General features: G+C 38.7%; 1 protein-coding gene across 1 annotated transcript in view; it reads left to right on the top strand.

Annotated features, from left to right (window-relative positions):
- PCNX2 (pecanex 2) overlaps window positions 1–16,197 on the top strand; it is a 151,677-nt gene that overhangs the window by 116,555 nt on the left and 18,925 nt on the right. Inside the window, exons 26-28 of the mRNA XM_059841608.1 lie at window positions 6,854–7,107; window positions 11,757–11,990; window positions 14,147–14,250. Of these exons, the coding sequence (XP_059697591.1) occupies window positions 6,854–7,107; window positions 11,757–11,990; window positions 14,147–14,250 (592 nt within the window). The remainder of the gene's footprint in view (window positions 1–6,853; window positions 7,108–11,756; window positions 11,991–14,146; window positions 14,251–16,197) is intronic.

Below are 16,197 nucleotides of genomic sequence, written 5' to 3'. Positions count from 1 at the left end.
GCAGTCCATCCTAATTGAGGCTTGGCATTGTAAGTGACTGATCCAGATGCCTCTCTAACTGTTTGTAATAGAAGCATTTGTCTCAGCTTTTAAATGAGAAAACAAACCCAACCAAACGCCTGCAGGCAGCCTAAGAAGGTGCAGACTGAGCAGACTGAAAGAACAGAGTCAGCGAATCTGGGATTCCTTTCATCTGTCTTTAGTCCTGTTTGTATTCAACACCTTGGATGGATTGGTTTTTCAATCTCCCATTCTATGGACTGAGAGGGGGTGTGCCTCCATTGTGTCATTCATCCTGAGCATAAAGCAGAGGGGAGGCTGGAGACTTCCAGGCGTGTACAGGAAATGCCCAGCTCCTCCCTTACGGACAGCAAGGAGAAGGTAGAAATGAGCTGAAACTAGGGGAACACTTCCAAGGAGCTGCACTGTGGTGTGGGGGAATTGAGCCCTTCAGTAACTTAACTCTGCTGGGTGTGCTACACCACAGCAGAATGCTAAAAGCAGCCTGCCAGAAGAAATACATAACATATCATTTAATTTGAAAGGAAGAGATGGGAAAACCCACAGTCAGGGGACAAGCAGAAACAATGTAAGAATATCTCCCTCTCACGAGTTCCCTGTAGAACAAGGGAGGTTTAAAATATTTTCCTGTTTAGTCTGTGTGTCTACAGAGTGTCTTTTGGGGAATATTCATTTAGCATCTCGTGTGTAGAAATTACTTACTGATGGTGTTGCTGAAGTCTTCAGGAGCTGTTTTCCAACTCCTGCACAGTATTCTTCAGTCATTTAATGAACTTCTAAATCTCTGCTGTGATGTGTTTTTTTTTTTTTTTTTTGTTACTGCATGTTGCACGTGCAATATTCATGCTTCACTTGGAGCTTCATTAGATGGATCAAAGCAAGAAGCACAGAGCAGACACAGATGTAGTTGTACACAGTGGCAGGCAGCTGTGCCAGCAGGATGGGATTGCCCTTGGGGCTCTCTGTGTTTATTTCCCACACAAAATGGTGTAGGAGAGCAGCCAGTGCAGGCTGTGTGCTCTAGGCATGGTTCTGGTGTCTTATAAGGACAGTTCCTCATTTCTGCAGCATGTGTGCATAGTTTTATTACAGTAGCAAGTGCGTTGCCAGTGTAAGGAATATTTATTTGTATTTGATTTTTGTTTCTGAAGGCTCTGTAGCACTAGGAAGAATCATTCTTTATTTAAAGAGTGGTTGCAACTTTTATTTTTTTACAAATCACTTCCTGCTGTTGGGAAATAAAAGTGCCCATGTTCATGTTTTTCCAGAGACCACACTTGGGGTATGTTCAGTGTATGTACCAGAACATTAAAAGGTATTGATAAATTACAAAGAGTTCAGAGAAAACCAGCATTTTTTGACACATCCCTTGGGAGAAAAGGTTAAAACCAAAAGTGCAGTGTTTGTGGGAAAGAACAAAAACTGAGAGACACAATTCTTGGAAATACTAGAAACATTGACAGAAAGGATGCAAAGGGGTTTCTTTAACCTTGGTGATTTAATTGGGAAGAATAGCATGAAACAGGGAAGAGGATACTTCATGTTAAATGCATGAAATCTGTGATGTATAAGGCTTTCTAGGTGTACAATGATGCTCCAACAATGGAAGCTGTCTATAAATTTCAAATAGGCTTAGAACAGTTTCTGTAGCACGTACTAGAATAAATATTTGATGTCTTTTTTCCTTTTTCTTCCTTTCACAATTTTATTTGTATTTATGGGTGCACTGGAGAAGACTTCTGGAAAGAAGGAGAATGTTAAATGCAGTGCAGCCTTTTTACTGAGAAAATATCTTTGCCAAAACCAAAATATTGCCTGTTGCATTGCGCTGCAGAAGATGTGACACGAGAGGTTTTTGTGGTATTTCATAGCTGCAAGTTTAACAACAAACATCTTTGGAGAATGCTACCTCCATGTGGCCTTTCTTAGTGTGCCTCTGTGGGCCAAGAAAAGGGAAGGTTTCTGAGGAGAGGGGATGCCTGTTATTGTAGCAACTGATCTGGTTTGAAAACCAGATTGTTTTTCAGGCATACAAACACCCGACGCAGCTAAAAGCCAAACCACAGTTTTATACCTAACAGCTTTGATGTTTGAGGAATTGAAGCTGTTTTTTAAGTCCTGAAATTTTTCTTTGAAACAAGCTGAGACTATCAGAACCTATAAATTACTGTTCTTTTTCCCATTTCCAAAAGCAGAAGAGCAGGAAGGAGCCAAGAAAGTTGGAGGTTTCCAGAATGTCTAATTCTGAGGTTCATGACTTTCCATTTGTGAGCTCAGTTCACTCCTCTTTGATGTATTTGGTTTTTTGTGTTTCTAGAACCATATCTGATGTGTGTTTCAGTAGAGGATGGCCTTCCAATGGCCATAATTATGCTCACTGTGCTTTTTTTCTGTGATAACTTACTGCTTGTTAAACTATCTGCTATCCTGAGCAGAAAAGAAATGCTGGTTGAGAAGGAGCCTTATCCATCAGAATTTGGGAATATTTGGATTTGCAGCATAAGCTTGTTAAAGCAGAGCCAGATAATTCTACTGTAATGCATTTATTGGTAAGACATTCTTGTGCTTGGTTTTGCCAAACAAATGCTGGGCAACCAGGTATTTTTGTGGAGTCATCTGTGAAGGGACCTCTGCATGGCTTAGGAAAGGAGTTACCCTGGGCATCAGCCCTTTCTGTGTAGATTTGCACCCTTGTTCCTTATTTGTCAGCAATCCGCAGTGCTCAAGCTGTTGCTACCTTCAGCCAAAATAATTATTCTCTGTTCTGGATATGTTGTAAAATTGGAGTGTTTTATGGAAATTAAAACTGATCCTAGAATACTTCTAGTATGTGGCTGTGTAATGGATTTTCTTTCTGGACTCTCAGATCTTGGAAAATACTTTTCACTCCCTGAGTTTTCAAAATTGAATTCAAAAGCACACTGTGGCTTCAGCCTTTAATTCTAGAAGGCTGAGTGATCATTCAGTTAGGTGTATTTTATTCTTTTGAAGCAAGATTAGCCTTCAGTTTCAGTTTTCTCATTTCCATTTAGGTCAAATTGTTCTGGCAGAGCACAAGTCTGTCCTCAAATACTGATGTGTCAGGAAAATACAAAGAGCTCCAAGTTCTCACCCTGGCTTTCTCCTGAGCTCCCACAGGCTGACCTTGCTTTGTTCAGCTGGCACTTTTTTTTTCCATTGATGGACTTGTGGCAACCCTCCAGTGTTAGATATCTTACAAATGAATTGGTCACATCTATACTAGCAAGAGTCAGAGTGAGTGACTAAACTTGAGTGAAGTGCACGAGATTATTTCCCTTCTACTGCAGAAAGAAATGTATAAAAAATGTTTTCCCTCAGATTTTGAAATGACTAATTACTAGTAAAAACATTTTCCTGTATTTTAATATTTAATGGTACTACACTTAATTATATTGCAGAAGTGAAGTGCACATTCTGTTCCTTGCTCTTTGGTTTTATGAATAATTCTCTCAGAGATGCTTGAACTTGCTAATTTTTTGAGAAGCAATATAAAAATTGTCATTTAAATCATCAGCTTATAGCACACACAAAAAAGTACAGGGGCAGTCTTCTGTAAAAGAGAGACGAGACACAAATGCTTGACTTCATTTACTGTGTCCTGTTCCTTCTGGCTCAGCTGCTGTAAAGCTGAGCACATGCTCTCAGTCTCTGTGGTACCAGTGTCTGGAGTAATGAACCAAAAAGGATTGATGTATGCACTGGTAAACGAAATTTTACAGTAAAATGCCAATCTGGCATTGAAGTCCAGCCAGTGCATTGAGGACTAAAGCAGGGCTCCATTAAAGATGAGAGGAAATTACTGGCAGCTGTTCCAGAACTGACTGCAGGAATTAGTAGGGAACCAACATGTACTTGAGCATCAAGCCTGAATGTTGTCTTTGTGGGCTTGAGTCCTTTTACTAGATGTTTTTTGGAAACACTAATCAGCAGGAATGAGGATTTGGTGTTTTGTCAGAGCACTGGCCATGGCTCAGATTACACCTTTAAACTGATCAGGAACACCCCAGATGCTCCACAAGCAGTGAGGACACCAAATCCCCAAGGTGGTAGTGCCCAAGTCCATCAAACATCTTTTGTTAATCAAGTGCTTGTTTGCCAGATGTAGAAGAGCACACCCCTGATTTCATTCTTTGGAATAAATCCATAAAATGACCACATGAGCTCCTTTGGTTGTTTCCCATAGCTTTTGTAATAACACAGTTCCTCTTAGAATGACTCTTGCTCTGCGAGTTCAACATTGATTGCACCCCCTGTAGTATAATTTTAACTCTGGCTGATTAAAATTACCTAGCAAAGACAACTTGGAGGCATTTTAACCTGCAGAATTAGCTAGGAATGCAAATAATGTTCTGGCATCATCTTCTGTGTGCTATGCATGTGATGACAGTTTCCTTCAAACATTGAGGGTCTCTTGAATTCACCTTTTCTTTGCCTTGCCAGCCTCCTTGGCCCTGTATTTTACAAAATATGTCCCCTGAGAAAACTAGTAATTACAGAAACTGCAATAATATATTCAGCAGTTGTTGAAGGAGGTAGTAGAGAGAGTAAAGCCTTCCATAGACATAAAATTTTATATTTTCCTACCAAAAGAAAAAAATATATACAAATAGTTACATAGACTGGGAAAAGGCATCTTTAAATCCTGTTGTTGTAGAGGAATCAGGGACAATTGTTTATTGTATTTTCCATTCTCCATCACTTGCAAACATTTGGCAATACTTAATTTTGCACCTGGGATGAAGATGTATCTTCTCTTAAAATCAGTGTAATACTGAAAGACCTTTAAGCTTTCAAAAATAAACATAACAGCATGGAGCATTTGTTTCACTCTTGTCAAGCAATGTACTAAGGAATGTTTTCCCTACTTCAGTTTGAGTACTATGTCTTCTGACTTGATTTCACAGAAGCATCTGCTGACCCAGAGCAGTTCTTGGTTTTTTGCTGTTGAGCAGTAAGTGTTAATTCATGTAGAAATCTGTGAAATATGAAGCAGAAGCAGTCCAGTTCATGTCCAGTCCAACTGGAAATGTCAGCCTAATAGGTCATGTTTTGTACTTGGCAGTATTGAAAGGCAAGTTGTTTGTTTTTGGATGACCTGAAGACTTTTAATAATTTTTCATGTTGTATATCCCTGAAGTCTAAGGAGGAATGCATATCAGTGTGTGAGCAACACTGGGGTTCACAGTACAAATTTTCATTCATGGCAAACTGAACAGAGAACATTGGAATATACTGAACCTTTTCCCACCATCTCTGAGGGCTATGATCCTGGTTTTTCTCACACATTTCCTTTGGATTTTTCTGTTCTTTTTCACTTGTATGTTTTGCTTGCTGCATAGATTTTAGCAGATGCACAGGGACAAAAAGAAGTGATAACCCATACTTTAGCATATTTTGTTGTGTTTTGAAAGGTTTTTGTTAGTGAGGGGAAAGGAATATTCTAGATGCTACTTCTGTTGATACAAACTGGAGGTCACAGGTTGTTGACTAGAGTTGTGATGGGACTGGAACAGACAGTTGAGGGCAGTTGTCATCATGCTCCACAGAAGGGCCTTTGAGATGCTCCCCTGCACCAGGCTTTGTTTTGGGGTGCTGGCAGACTGCAGGGAATTGAAGCTGGCACTGTGTTCTTTCCTGGCTGAATGTTCAGGTATTAACGCAGCCAAATTCTTCTTCCATTTACAGTGACACAACAGGTCTGTTGGTCCTGGTGGGGAGGGAGTTGTTGAACTGCAGTGCAGTCTCACATCTTCCTCTCCTGTTGAGTCTGTTTAGAAGCTGATGGAGTCAGCAGTCTGTGGGGTGATCCTGAACCTCTGGCAGAAGGCCTGTGCAAGATGTGTAACTTGCATCACAGGAGATGCCCTTGAAAGATGGTTTATGTACAAACTCAGTGGGGAGTAAGTTCTGCAACAGCCTATGGAGAGTAAATTTTAAAAAGAAGCATACATCAAGAACATAAAACTTATGTATTTTGAGAGCACTGGGGGGAGCACATGGGCATCTGCCTTGGTTTTTATTAGTAGTGCCCTACATAGTATAGAAACTATTTGTGGAGCTCAAATCCACAAGGGCTTGGCTTGACCATCTAGTGAGCACAGCACAGGCTGAAAATGCAGAGTCTGCATTATTGCTTCTGCATCTGCCTCATGACTTCTTTTTGAGGTAACATATCCTTTTTACAAAAATTTGCTCTACTTTGATCTAAAGCCTGTAATAGACTAATTAGAAAGCTGTTCTGTTCTTGTGATGTACTGCCACTAGTGCTGTTCATTAGAGGTGTTTGATCCAGAGTAGCTTTTACTCCAGTGGGAGAGAGAACAACCCAGTAGATGTTATTTTTGGAACCTGCTTTCCAAGATAGTTTGCTAAAACCCAGATTTTACAAGTGCTTTGACACACTAAAATCTTTCTTTGGGTCCAGTATGTTAGTTGAACAAGCAGACTGAGACTTGGATCAATTTGCTTAATGTGCCTTATGGAGCAAGCCTCTTTAGAATTGCTTCTTGATGAGTTTTTATGGAGGCAGAAACTGTGGTCTGTGGTTTAGCTCAGCTCAGAACCCATTAGAACTAGAACATTAGATCAGGCCCTTTTGGCTTTATAGCTGATAGTAGTAGCTGAGTAATGTACAGCCCTTTATTTGCTGCTGCACGTGGCTCACATCGAGTTTGTTGCTGCAGCTCGTTCTCTCCGATTTTTCTAAGTGCCTACAACCTTCAGACACACTTTGGATGTGAGCTTGCAAGGCGTCCTTTGTTTCTTCCTCCCCCAATAACTGGCAGCACACTCTCTCTTTCTCGCTGCCAAGGGACATACTGCCAGCAGAGAGAGGTGGAAGCTATAACAGAAGGAGATGAAGACAACGAAGGCTGCTGCTGTTGCAAGCCCGGGCACTTGCCCCACCTGCTGTCGTGCAATGCAGCCTTCAACCTGCGCTGGCTGACGTGGGAGATCACCCGGAGCCAGTACATCCTGGAGGGATACAGCATCATCGACAACAACGCCGCCACCATGCTGCAAGTGTTCGATCTGCGCAGGATCCTTATCAGATACTACATCAAGGTAAACCCTCTGCTCAAGTGCACCTTGTTCCTAGGCAGGTTTGTCAAACAGAATGCTGTTTGGCTATAGAAGAAAGAGCATTTGAAGTTTTTTGCTTTATGTTTATCCATCTGCTCTGCAGTCTGGCAGTCAGACTGACTTGATGTTAGATCAGAGAACCATAGAATCATTTGGTTTGATCTAAAGATCATCCGGTTCCAACCCTCCCCCTATGGCAGGGACACCTTCCACTGGAATTGGGATAATAATTCATATCTCCCTTTGCTAAATTTAATTCTGATCACTTATATTACAGTTAGTCAGTACAGAAAATGGCAGGTATGCTTCAGTGGAGATCAAGAAGGTGAGTTGCCATCCTGTAGGGATAAAATCAGACAAAGTGTTCTTACTTATGTTCTTACAACACTTCTCTAACAGTTTGTATTTTCTTCTTGCCTTGGCCTTTCCACTGTTTCCTTTTTTTTTTTTTTTTCCTGGAAAAGAAAAGAAAGGTGTTAACAAGCATAAAGTTCTTGGGAAACCTCTGAAGAGCTGTTTCTCAAATGTACTTTTTTAGTAGTGCAAACTCCCTCCTCACCTTCTGTTTTACATATATATCACAACACATTTGACGTTGGTTTATTACATTGATTACACATCAGTTCATTTACACCACTTCTATTATTGCATTGTTATTAAGGTCACAATAACCACACAGATACTAATTTGTCAAAATAATTGAACCTTACAGTCTAGCAAGGCATCTTCATCCTCTGCCACAACAATTCCCAGTCCATCAAATGAAGAATTTGTTGGGCTTTATAGTCTTCTACTGAAGCAGCAAGAGCCAAGTGCTGCTTTCTGTGCCACTGGTACTGCCATGAAGCCAATTGCTAAAGCTCCAAACCACTCTTAACAACTCCTTTTTACTTACATCTCCACAATTGTAAAAATCTGTCAGCTTCAGAGAGAGACCTCTTGTAAATAAGTTAATCACCATTTTTTGCAAATGAACCAATGTAGTTAAAACAAGCTCATTGCTTTACAAAGCTGCTTTGATCCTACAGTTGATTACTTCTGGGATTTCATAAATAATTTTATAGGCAGTACAGCCTGGTAACCAACCTGCTTTGTTTAATAAACTACTTAGAAATAAAACTGCATGTGAGCATGATTTTTTCATTTTAAAAGTGGTGTTTGTGGCTCTAAATTGTTTTAAAGAGATGTAACTAAGCTAAAAAAAAAAACAAAATAAAAAAAACAACTCTTCTTTAATGAGTATGTTGCTACAATTGGTTTGCTTTACTTTAAAAGGTAACCTGATTAACTGGAACATAAACTGGTGCAAGCTGGAAAATGACTCAGCTTTTGATGGGGAATGAGATTGAAAAAATCCTAATCTAAGCTGAAATCAAATCAGCATCCTATTAATTTAAAGCATTGAATAATTTTGCTTTTTATACTGGTGTCACAGTCATATTTTATGAAAAATCCTTCTGCTAGGATTTTTCTCCCAAGAAGCTGAGAGGCCTCAGAAACAAAATGTGAACAGTAATTTGCTGCTGTGGAATGCAACAGGTGCATCTTTGATTGTCTCATGTGGTTGTTTTTCATTAATGGCCAATGATAGTCCAGCTGTCTTGGACACTCTGGTCAGTCACAAGATTTTATTATCATTCCAATCTTTTCTATTCCTTGCTAGCCCTCTGATGAAATCCTTTCTTCTATTCTTTTAGTATAGTTTTAGTATATAATTTTCTTTTAATATAATAAATATGATAAAATAATAAATCAGCCTTCTAAAACATGGAGTCAAAGTTCTGGTCTCTTCCCTCGTCCTGGGACCCCTGTGAACACCACCACATACTAGAACTGGTTTTGTGCCTTAAAATCCTCCAATATCTGGAGGATTTGTGGGAAGTGTGAAGTTCACCACATGGGATGCAAAAACTTAACTGAAAGGTAGTTTAGAGCTTCTGGTTCTGGACACACCTGAGAAGCAGCTGACATAGGTAAGAGGGCTGAGACAGACTTCTATCCCATGTGAGAGAGGTGTGGTTAGTTGATCCTGTTTTGAGTAGAAGGGAGTGGGTTAAATGCTCTCCATGTCACTCAGGTGTGCTGTGGCTCCATCTCCGCTCTGTGCAGAGTTCATGTGCACTACTGATGGCTCTGAAAGCATGAAAATCAAATCTCTTCTTGTTGGGCTTAGTTGAGCCACTATTATTATATGGCACTTCATTCTCAAAAAGGTCAGTCTTCATTCTCAGGCTGTCTTGTTAATCTACTCCTCTTTTTAGGGAAGGACAAACAGAAAATAATAATAACCTTTTGGCTCCTTTAGTATTAGCCTGGGCTGGGGCTCCCTTTAGTGAAGGGAGAGTGCACACAGGAAATCCCTTCTCTAGATTGTCACTTCCCAAAAGAAAGTTACCTGGATATTTTCTCCTTGTATTTTTAAAGTAATTAGTTTTTTCCATAAACAGGGGCTTTAAAAATATTTGGTAAAATCTTTAATACAGCCTTGGAAAGTGAGAAGATTATAATATGTATTAGATCAGTTTTTTTCCTGTTTGTTTAATGCTTGCCTCCAAATAAACAGTATCAGACACAGAGGTGAGAATTCATTCCTTCCCCAGCTCTTTCTTCTGGGGGAATGTAGATCAAGACCCTGTGCAGTTTCACTGTGAACATTCTCTAAGTCCTTCACACTTTCTTTTTGACAGAGTGAAAGTAATTGTAAGAAGAACTATAGATAAGGCAGTGTTCAGGTCACATAAAACACAAACTCAGAAATCACTTAGGCTGGAGTTTCTGCAGGAACTGCACTTCCATTGCATTGAGCATTTGGAGTGTTTCTGGTTTATTCTCTGTAGCTTAAAATGTTGTAAATATTTACCATATTGTTTCAGAAATGCCATATAGCTGAGAATGTACTTGTGCATAAAACATATCTTTTAAGAGTTACCAAGAGCAGAATTTAATTAGGTGACAGAAGATTTTGTTGTTTCTGTGTCTGATTGCAAGTCTGATTTTTTCCCAGCTGAATCAGCTTCTTTGTAAACACAGATGAGGATAATAAAAAAAGCAAACTCCATCTCAAAAATCAACGAAGAGAATGTATGCTTTGTTTTAGTTCTTCTATCCTTCAAGAATAATTACTATATTGGTTCTTTTAAACAAGGAGTTACACTGAGAATCTTATTCCTAAATCATATTTATTTCATTTGCAGTTTCATTGACAGCCTAGATAGGCATACATTTCTTATTATGGAAGGATTTTTATTCCCCGCAAATAAAGTGGGTCAGCTCCTATAGCCCTTCTGCATATATTTTGAAATAATTTCCTGCCCAACTACTGTGATATTTTTCCCTTGTGCCTCTTCCATCTCTTCTCAATATATTCTTATTTAAATATCTTTTAGTATTCAAGAAGTCTGTGTATTCGCTGAGTGCTGTGTTTTCAGCTCCTATTGTTTCTGCATGAATCTTTTTTAAGGAGTGTATTGTTTTCCACACCGCCAAGAAATTAAGGGTCCATCCTGTCTGTATCTGTCTGACTTGTCTTTTTCCCCTGAAGCTGGATTCTCCTCTTACTTTTGTACGATTTGAAAAATAAACTTTGGAGAGCATCTGGGGTTTTTCAAAGGGCTGGTAGTGCTTCTGTCCTCTGTAATCCATCATATATTAATTTTATACATTTATTTGCTTAGTACTCTTTCCATTGACTGGGTAAAGTAGAACTACATCATCTTCAGCCATGTATACTTGCTCCTCATTTGCTTTGGTATCTAACTCTAAATTAATATTTTAAAACATTATGATGGGACTTTTCTGCTGATAGAACACACTGGAACTTGTTAAGTTTCATATTCTTTTGAAAATATGCCCTAAGTTGTATTTGTATAGAATTTTTTTATTACTTTTTTATTTATTATTATTTTAATGTGTCCAGACAGAGTGGTTAGAAAAACTTAGAAACTCAGGGGCAGATATGAGATACATGTGTTGCTGCTTTCTAACAGTTATGTATTTGGTTAAAGAGCCCCTGCTGAATGCTCCTTCCCCTTCAGTGCTTTAAAAACAAACTCAGTTACATCAGTTATCAGCTTTTTAACCCAACACGTAAAAAAAAAAAAAATCTATTCTTTACCTGCTTCATTGACAATTAAAAACTTGTGTCATACACATCTGTCACATCTCATCTTTGTGGCTAGTAAAGAATTAGGAAAGCATCATCCCCAGAAAACAATAAGTCTGATGAGGAAAAAAGTGCCCTGTTTTGAGGATGGGAGCATCTACTGCTGTTTTTTCAAAACATGCCTAAGCTATTATTGATATCACCTTCTCAGTGATAGACTCTACAACCCTCCTAATAGGGACATGTTTGAATGCTGGATCTCTCTATTCCAGTCATTGTATGGATTTTCCTGAAAGGCAGAAGGATATTAAAAATACTAATTAATTTTCTATTGTTTGCTATCAATATCAATTATTGTCATCTTTTTAACTTGAACACTTTGTGAAGCAATAATGATGCTAAGGAGTAACATGTAAGAAATAGATATACTATTAAAGTTCTTATCAGAGTCCTATTTGGCTTACTCTCTTCTGTGTAAAATATGTCTGCTTTAATCAGAGTGACTAACATTTGCACATTTTGCCAACAGAGTATAATATACTTTACAGCAAGTTCTCCCAAAATCCTGGAGTGGATAAAAGATGAATCCATCCAAAAGATTCTGCAGCCTTATGCAAAGTGGCATTATATTGAGCGTGACCTTGCGATGTTTAACGTTAACATAGATGAAGATTATGTTCCGTGTCTCCAGGGAATAACACGAGCTAGCTTCTGCAGTGTTTATCTGGACTGGATTCAGTTCTGTGCCAGGAAAAGGGTGGAGGTATGTGCCAATTTTATATATATTTTTTTTTAGTAGTATTAGTTTTAGTTCTTGGGATATGAGTGAAATGGTGCGTGGCTACTCTTTTACTTACTCAGGATTAGTAGAATAAATTTTATTTCATATAAGCTTTTAGTTTTAATGTAAAAGGAAAACAGGTTTTGTGGAATGGAAAAAACGTATTTTGGAAACTACCTGTGTGCAAAAACTGGAGTCTTAAGAAGCATCAGTCTTTGAGTACAGAACCAATTATTTTCTATGCAAATTTCCAATAATGTTAATTTTGTCAGCTCTAGAAAGGACAGATGTATCAAGTGCTCACAGAAGTACTGCTAGAACGGGCTCCACTCGGAGAATGTCATCAGAGCATTACAGTTCCTTCAGTGTTGCCAGTGATTGGTACATTTTCCAAATGTCTGTGAGGTCTGTGTGTCCCTTTCAGGAATTTGCTTATATTTGTGTACAGTTGCAGCATGGCACACTCCCTGCTGGCACAGGTCACCTCTGACAGCTCGTGACTCTAACATGAATCACGCCACAGAGCCGTGTGCAACCACTGCAGCTCTAGAAGGTCAAGGACAGATGTGCAGCTGTGCATTTGCATGCTCTGAGCCACTAAGATTACTGATGGTCAGCAGTTGTTTGTCAGAAATGCACTACTGTATTTCCATGGAATACTCAGAATAGCCCAAAGGGAGAGTACAGTTTCAAACAAGCATATTGTCTCCATCTAATTTTCTGATTATTGCTGATAGTGACAAAAGTGGAGAAGTATCTCTTTCCTGGCCACGATGTGCTGTATTTGTGCATTTTTCAACTCAGGATCACAGAATGCACATCCCATTACTGACCTTAGCTGGTGTGACATCACTGAATCTTTCTTGAAACATCACCAAATATTTCTGCTCCACTTTGGTTCCTTCTCATTACTCTGATGCTGAGTACTATTCCACCAGTTCCCCTGCATATCATTATATTGATAATGTTTTTATTGAATTGTCTTCTGAGACATTTCAAAAGAACCACAATCTCCTCCTACTAGGAATACTTCACTTCTTTTCTTTCTCTTCTCCATGTCTCGGCTCCCAGGTTCTGATACACAAAGAATTGCACGTTGTGGGGAAAGCCCCTGTTAATTGATGCCTTTCCACTTGTGCTCTGCCTTAGATTTTCAAATTCAATTATAGATTTAGGGAAGTCAATAGACTTGAAACAAGTTAGACTTCAAAAGGCAGATTAATGCCTGCACTGGTGCCACACACACACACACACATGTATCTTTTTGTTACATGTTTTACCTTTGGTTTTTAATTCACTGACTGTAGAGAAGCACAGTTCATGTAGGAGGTGGGATAAAAAAACCCAAGTTCACTGTACACATAACCCAGAAAATCAATATATTTTATAGAAGGAGCTACATTCTCCATTATAATTGGCTTCAGTTTTAGAGTCAAAGAAAGCTCTAAGAAATCACTCATTGCATGGACTGAAATAATAATATGTATCCTCCTGAAGATTAACATGCATGAGGGGTTGTTCCAGTTTTTTCCTCCTGCTTGGTAGCAAAGTTTTCTTTGTGAAAATTTCATTAAAAGACCTCTCTTGAGCTAGTAAACATAAATGCAATATTCTGAGTGCTTGTTAAAATGGGCAGTCAGTGTCATCAACCATTTAGATAGATATTGTTATTCACTGAAAGTGTGTGCATCTGAACTTTTCCAAAGATATTGTACTTGTGAAATCTGTGGTAAGGTTTCATAGGAACTGTGGTCCACGAAAAGGGTCTTGGCTGTCTCCAATTGCAGTGTCTCCCAACAACAAGGAACCTCCTCCAGTTTAGAACGTCAGATCTGGGAGGAGTGGAAACAAAAACAAAAACCCCACAATAAAACATCACCACCACCAAAGCTCCTTTCCCTTGGGATCTCACTACCTGAGAATGGAAAGTTCTGTTTCCAGATGGCGGGCAAAACAATCTTGCATTTTGCAAAAATCCTCTGATGGTGATGATCTTCCTTCTTGGTCTGTTTAATTGCAAAGAATGTTTTGGTGTGCAGGTCCAGCTACATGCAAATGTTACAAATGTCACTATTTGTGGTGCTTTTAAATGTGATGTTTGCACTTAAGAGTAACGTGCTAATCTTCACACTCTGTAGCACCTGGACAGCGATGAGGATTCTCCTCTAGTGACGCTTTCCTTTGCCTTGTGTATACTGGGTCGGAGAGCTTTGGGAACTGCATCTCACAATATGGCCATCAGGTAATCTTAGGAATCCCTTTTTCCTCGTGTTAAAACAAAGACCTGTTGTCTTTTTTCGCAATGTGGGATCTCTAGAGAAGATTAGATCAAGGTAAAATCTCTTTCCTCCATAAAATGTTTTTGTCATTCCCGGTCATCTTTTTCTTTGTGGTTGGCTAAATAACTAATACCAGTCTTTATTTTGGAGGGCAGAGGAGAAGTTTTGATTGAAAGAATGGGTACCAATGGTTTTTGCTTGTGTTCACTCATGCCTGGCTACTGGAATGCTCTCCTTCCTCTGGCCTTCCAGTAGAAGGAAGAAATCTACAGAACAGAAAGAAACTGCTGTCATCTGAGTTGTAGTTAGCTAAATAATAATAAATGTATGAGGGTTCTCCTCTGTATTCCTCAGGGGTGTATTCCTGTTCATTGTGCCACTTCATTCTGGCAGCTAAGGAAGGGAGAACCTCTCATTTCCTGAGGCTGCAGCTTTGTCTCTTCTCAGTCTACCTAGCTCTTTTGTTCATTCATTCTAAACACTTCTTCCTAGGAAGTCTGGTTAATTAAAATATGCTGCAATTGAGATTGTTTCTAAATATGCTCTTCATCTTATATTTTCATTAGGGATTCTTCCATTTTCACTGGGAGTTCTGAGTTATTTGGGTTTTATACAGTATAATTTACACTGTGCTATAGATGAGGCATTTTATTAATGAAATTATGAATTTTTCAATGGACTTTAACTTCCCACATAATTTTAGGGGTTTATTAGGTTTCTTTGAACCCTCTGTGTGCACAGGAGTTTAGTAACAATGGAGAAGCTGAATAAATAGAGCTTCTAAGTGACCTTGCTGTGTGGGCACAGAATGGTGAGCAAAGCTACCTAGACCTCTATCAACATGCTCCTTGGAGAGGATTTTTCTTACTAACAAGCAAACAGAGACAGCATGTGTGATTTTGAAGGCATTTTGTTAAAGCAGTCTATTTAAATATTCATTCTAGCTTTGTTATCTGTTGAGACATTTATAACATTTTGCTTTATGTCTTCCATGCAAAATGTTTGTGGTTCACGTGGCTTATTTCTTGTTGTGCTGCTGATTTCTGCTTTCTAAAGTGGCTTTTGTCATCTCTTTTCTACTAGTCTTTGCACATTCCCTTCCTGTAGTAGTTTTCTTCTGGGCTGCATTTCTTCTCCCTTCATTTCTATTCACTCAAATTAGTGTGATGTTAGGTAAGTCATTGGTATTCTTTAAATTGTCCTGGTTTTTTGATAATCCAAATTTTAGAGTTTGGGGACATGATGGGAAAGTTTATGTGCATTTATTATATTTGTTTGATAAAAGACTAAAGTGATTTTTGATCTGTGCCTGCAATAGATAGGTCACAGTGATATTTAGAATTCATCTGAGAATAACACAAAAGGTTCCTAAAACTGTCATCACATTGCACATACTTTCCACTGGATCTTAAAATCTTCATTACAATGCTTTGGCTCTAGTACAGATACAGTAACAATGTCCCCTATTTGTACTGGCTTACATGGTTAGTAGCTAATACAAAGGGATAATATTATCAGAGACTTTCCAAAGCTTAACATGGAAAGTATGAATATTGAGGATAATTATTTGTATAGTGTTCTGTAAAGATTTTAATAATAATTTCAGGAGTCAGCTATACCATGTCTTTTCAAAATCTGACAAATACCAATGAACTGGATTACTTCCTCTCTTTTGATAAGTGGACTCTCCATATTTAAAAATACTTTTCTTAGGGAGGGAAGGTCTGCAGAAAGGCAAAAACTGGGGTAGTCATCTGAGGTGCACAGCTCTGTCCCTTTTTTTAATCTGTTCTATATAATCTTCAATTAAGCCCTGGTTTTCTTTTTATTAAGCAAGTGCTCCAGGGGAGTATCAAATAATTGTATTTTTAAAATGTATTTTGTTACATGAAAGGGACTAAGTGGAAGCT

Source organism: Haemorhous mexicanus, chromosome 3 (genome assembly GCF_027477595.1).
Source record: "Haemorhous mexicanus isolate bHaeMex1 chromosome 3, bHaeMex1.pri, whole genome shotgun sequence".
Classification (NCBI taxonomy): Eukaryota; Metazoa; Chordata; class Aves; order Passeriformes; family Fringillidae; genus Haemorhous; species Haemorhous mexicanus.
Note: the sequence above shows the minus strand (reverse complement) of the source record. Positions and strands in the feature narration are given on the sequence as shown.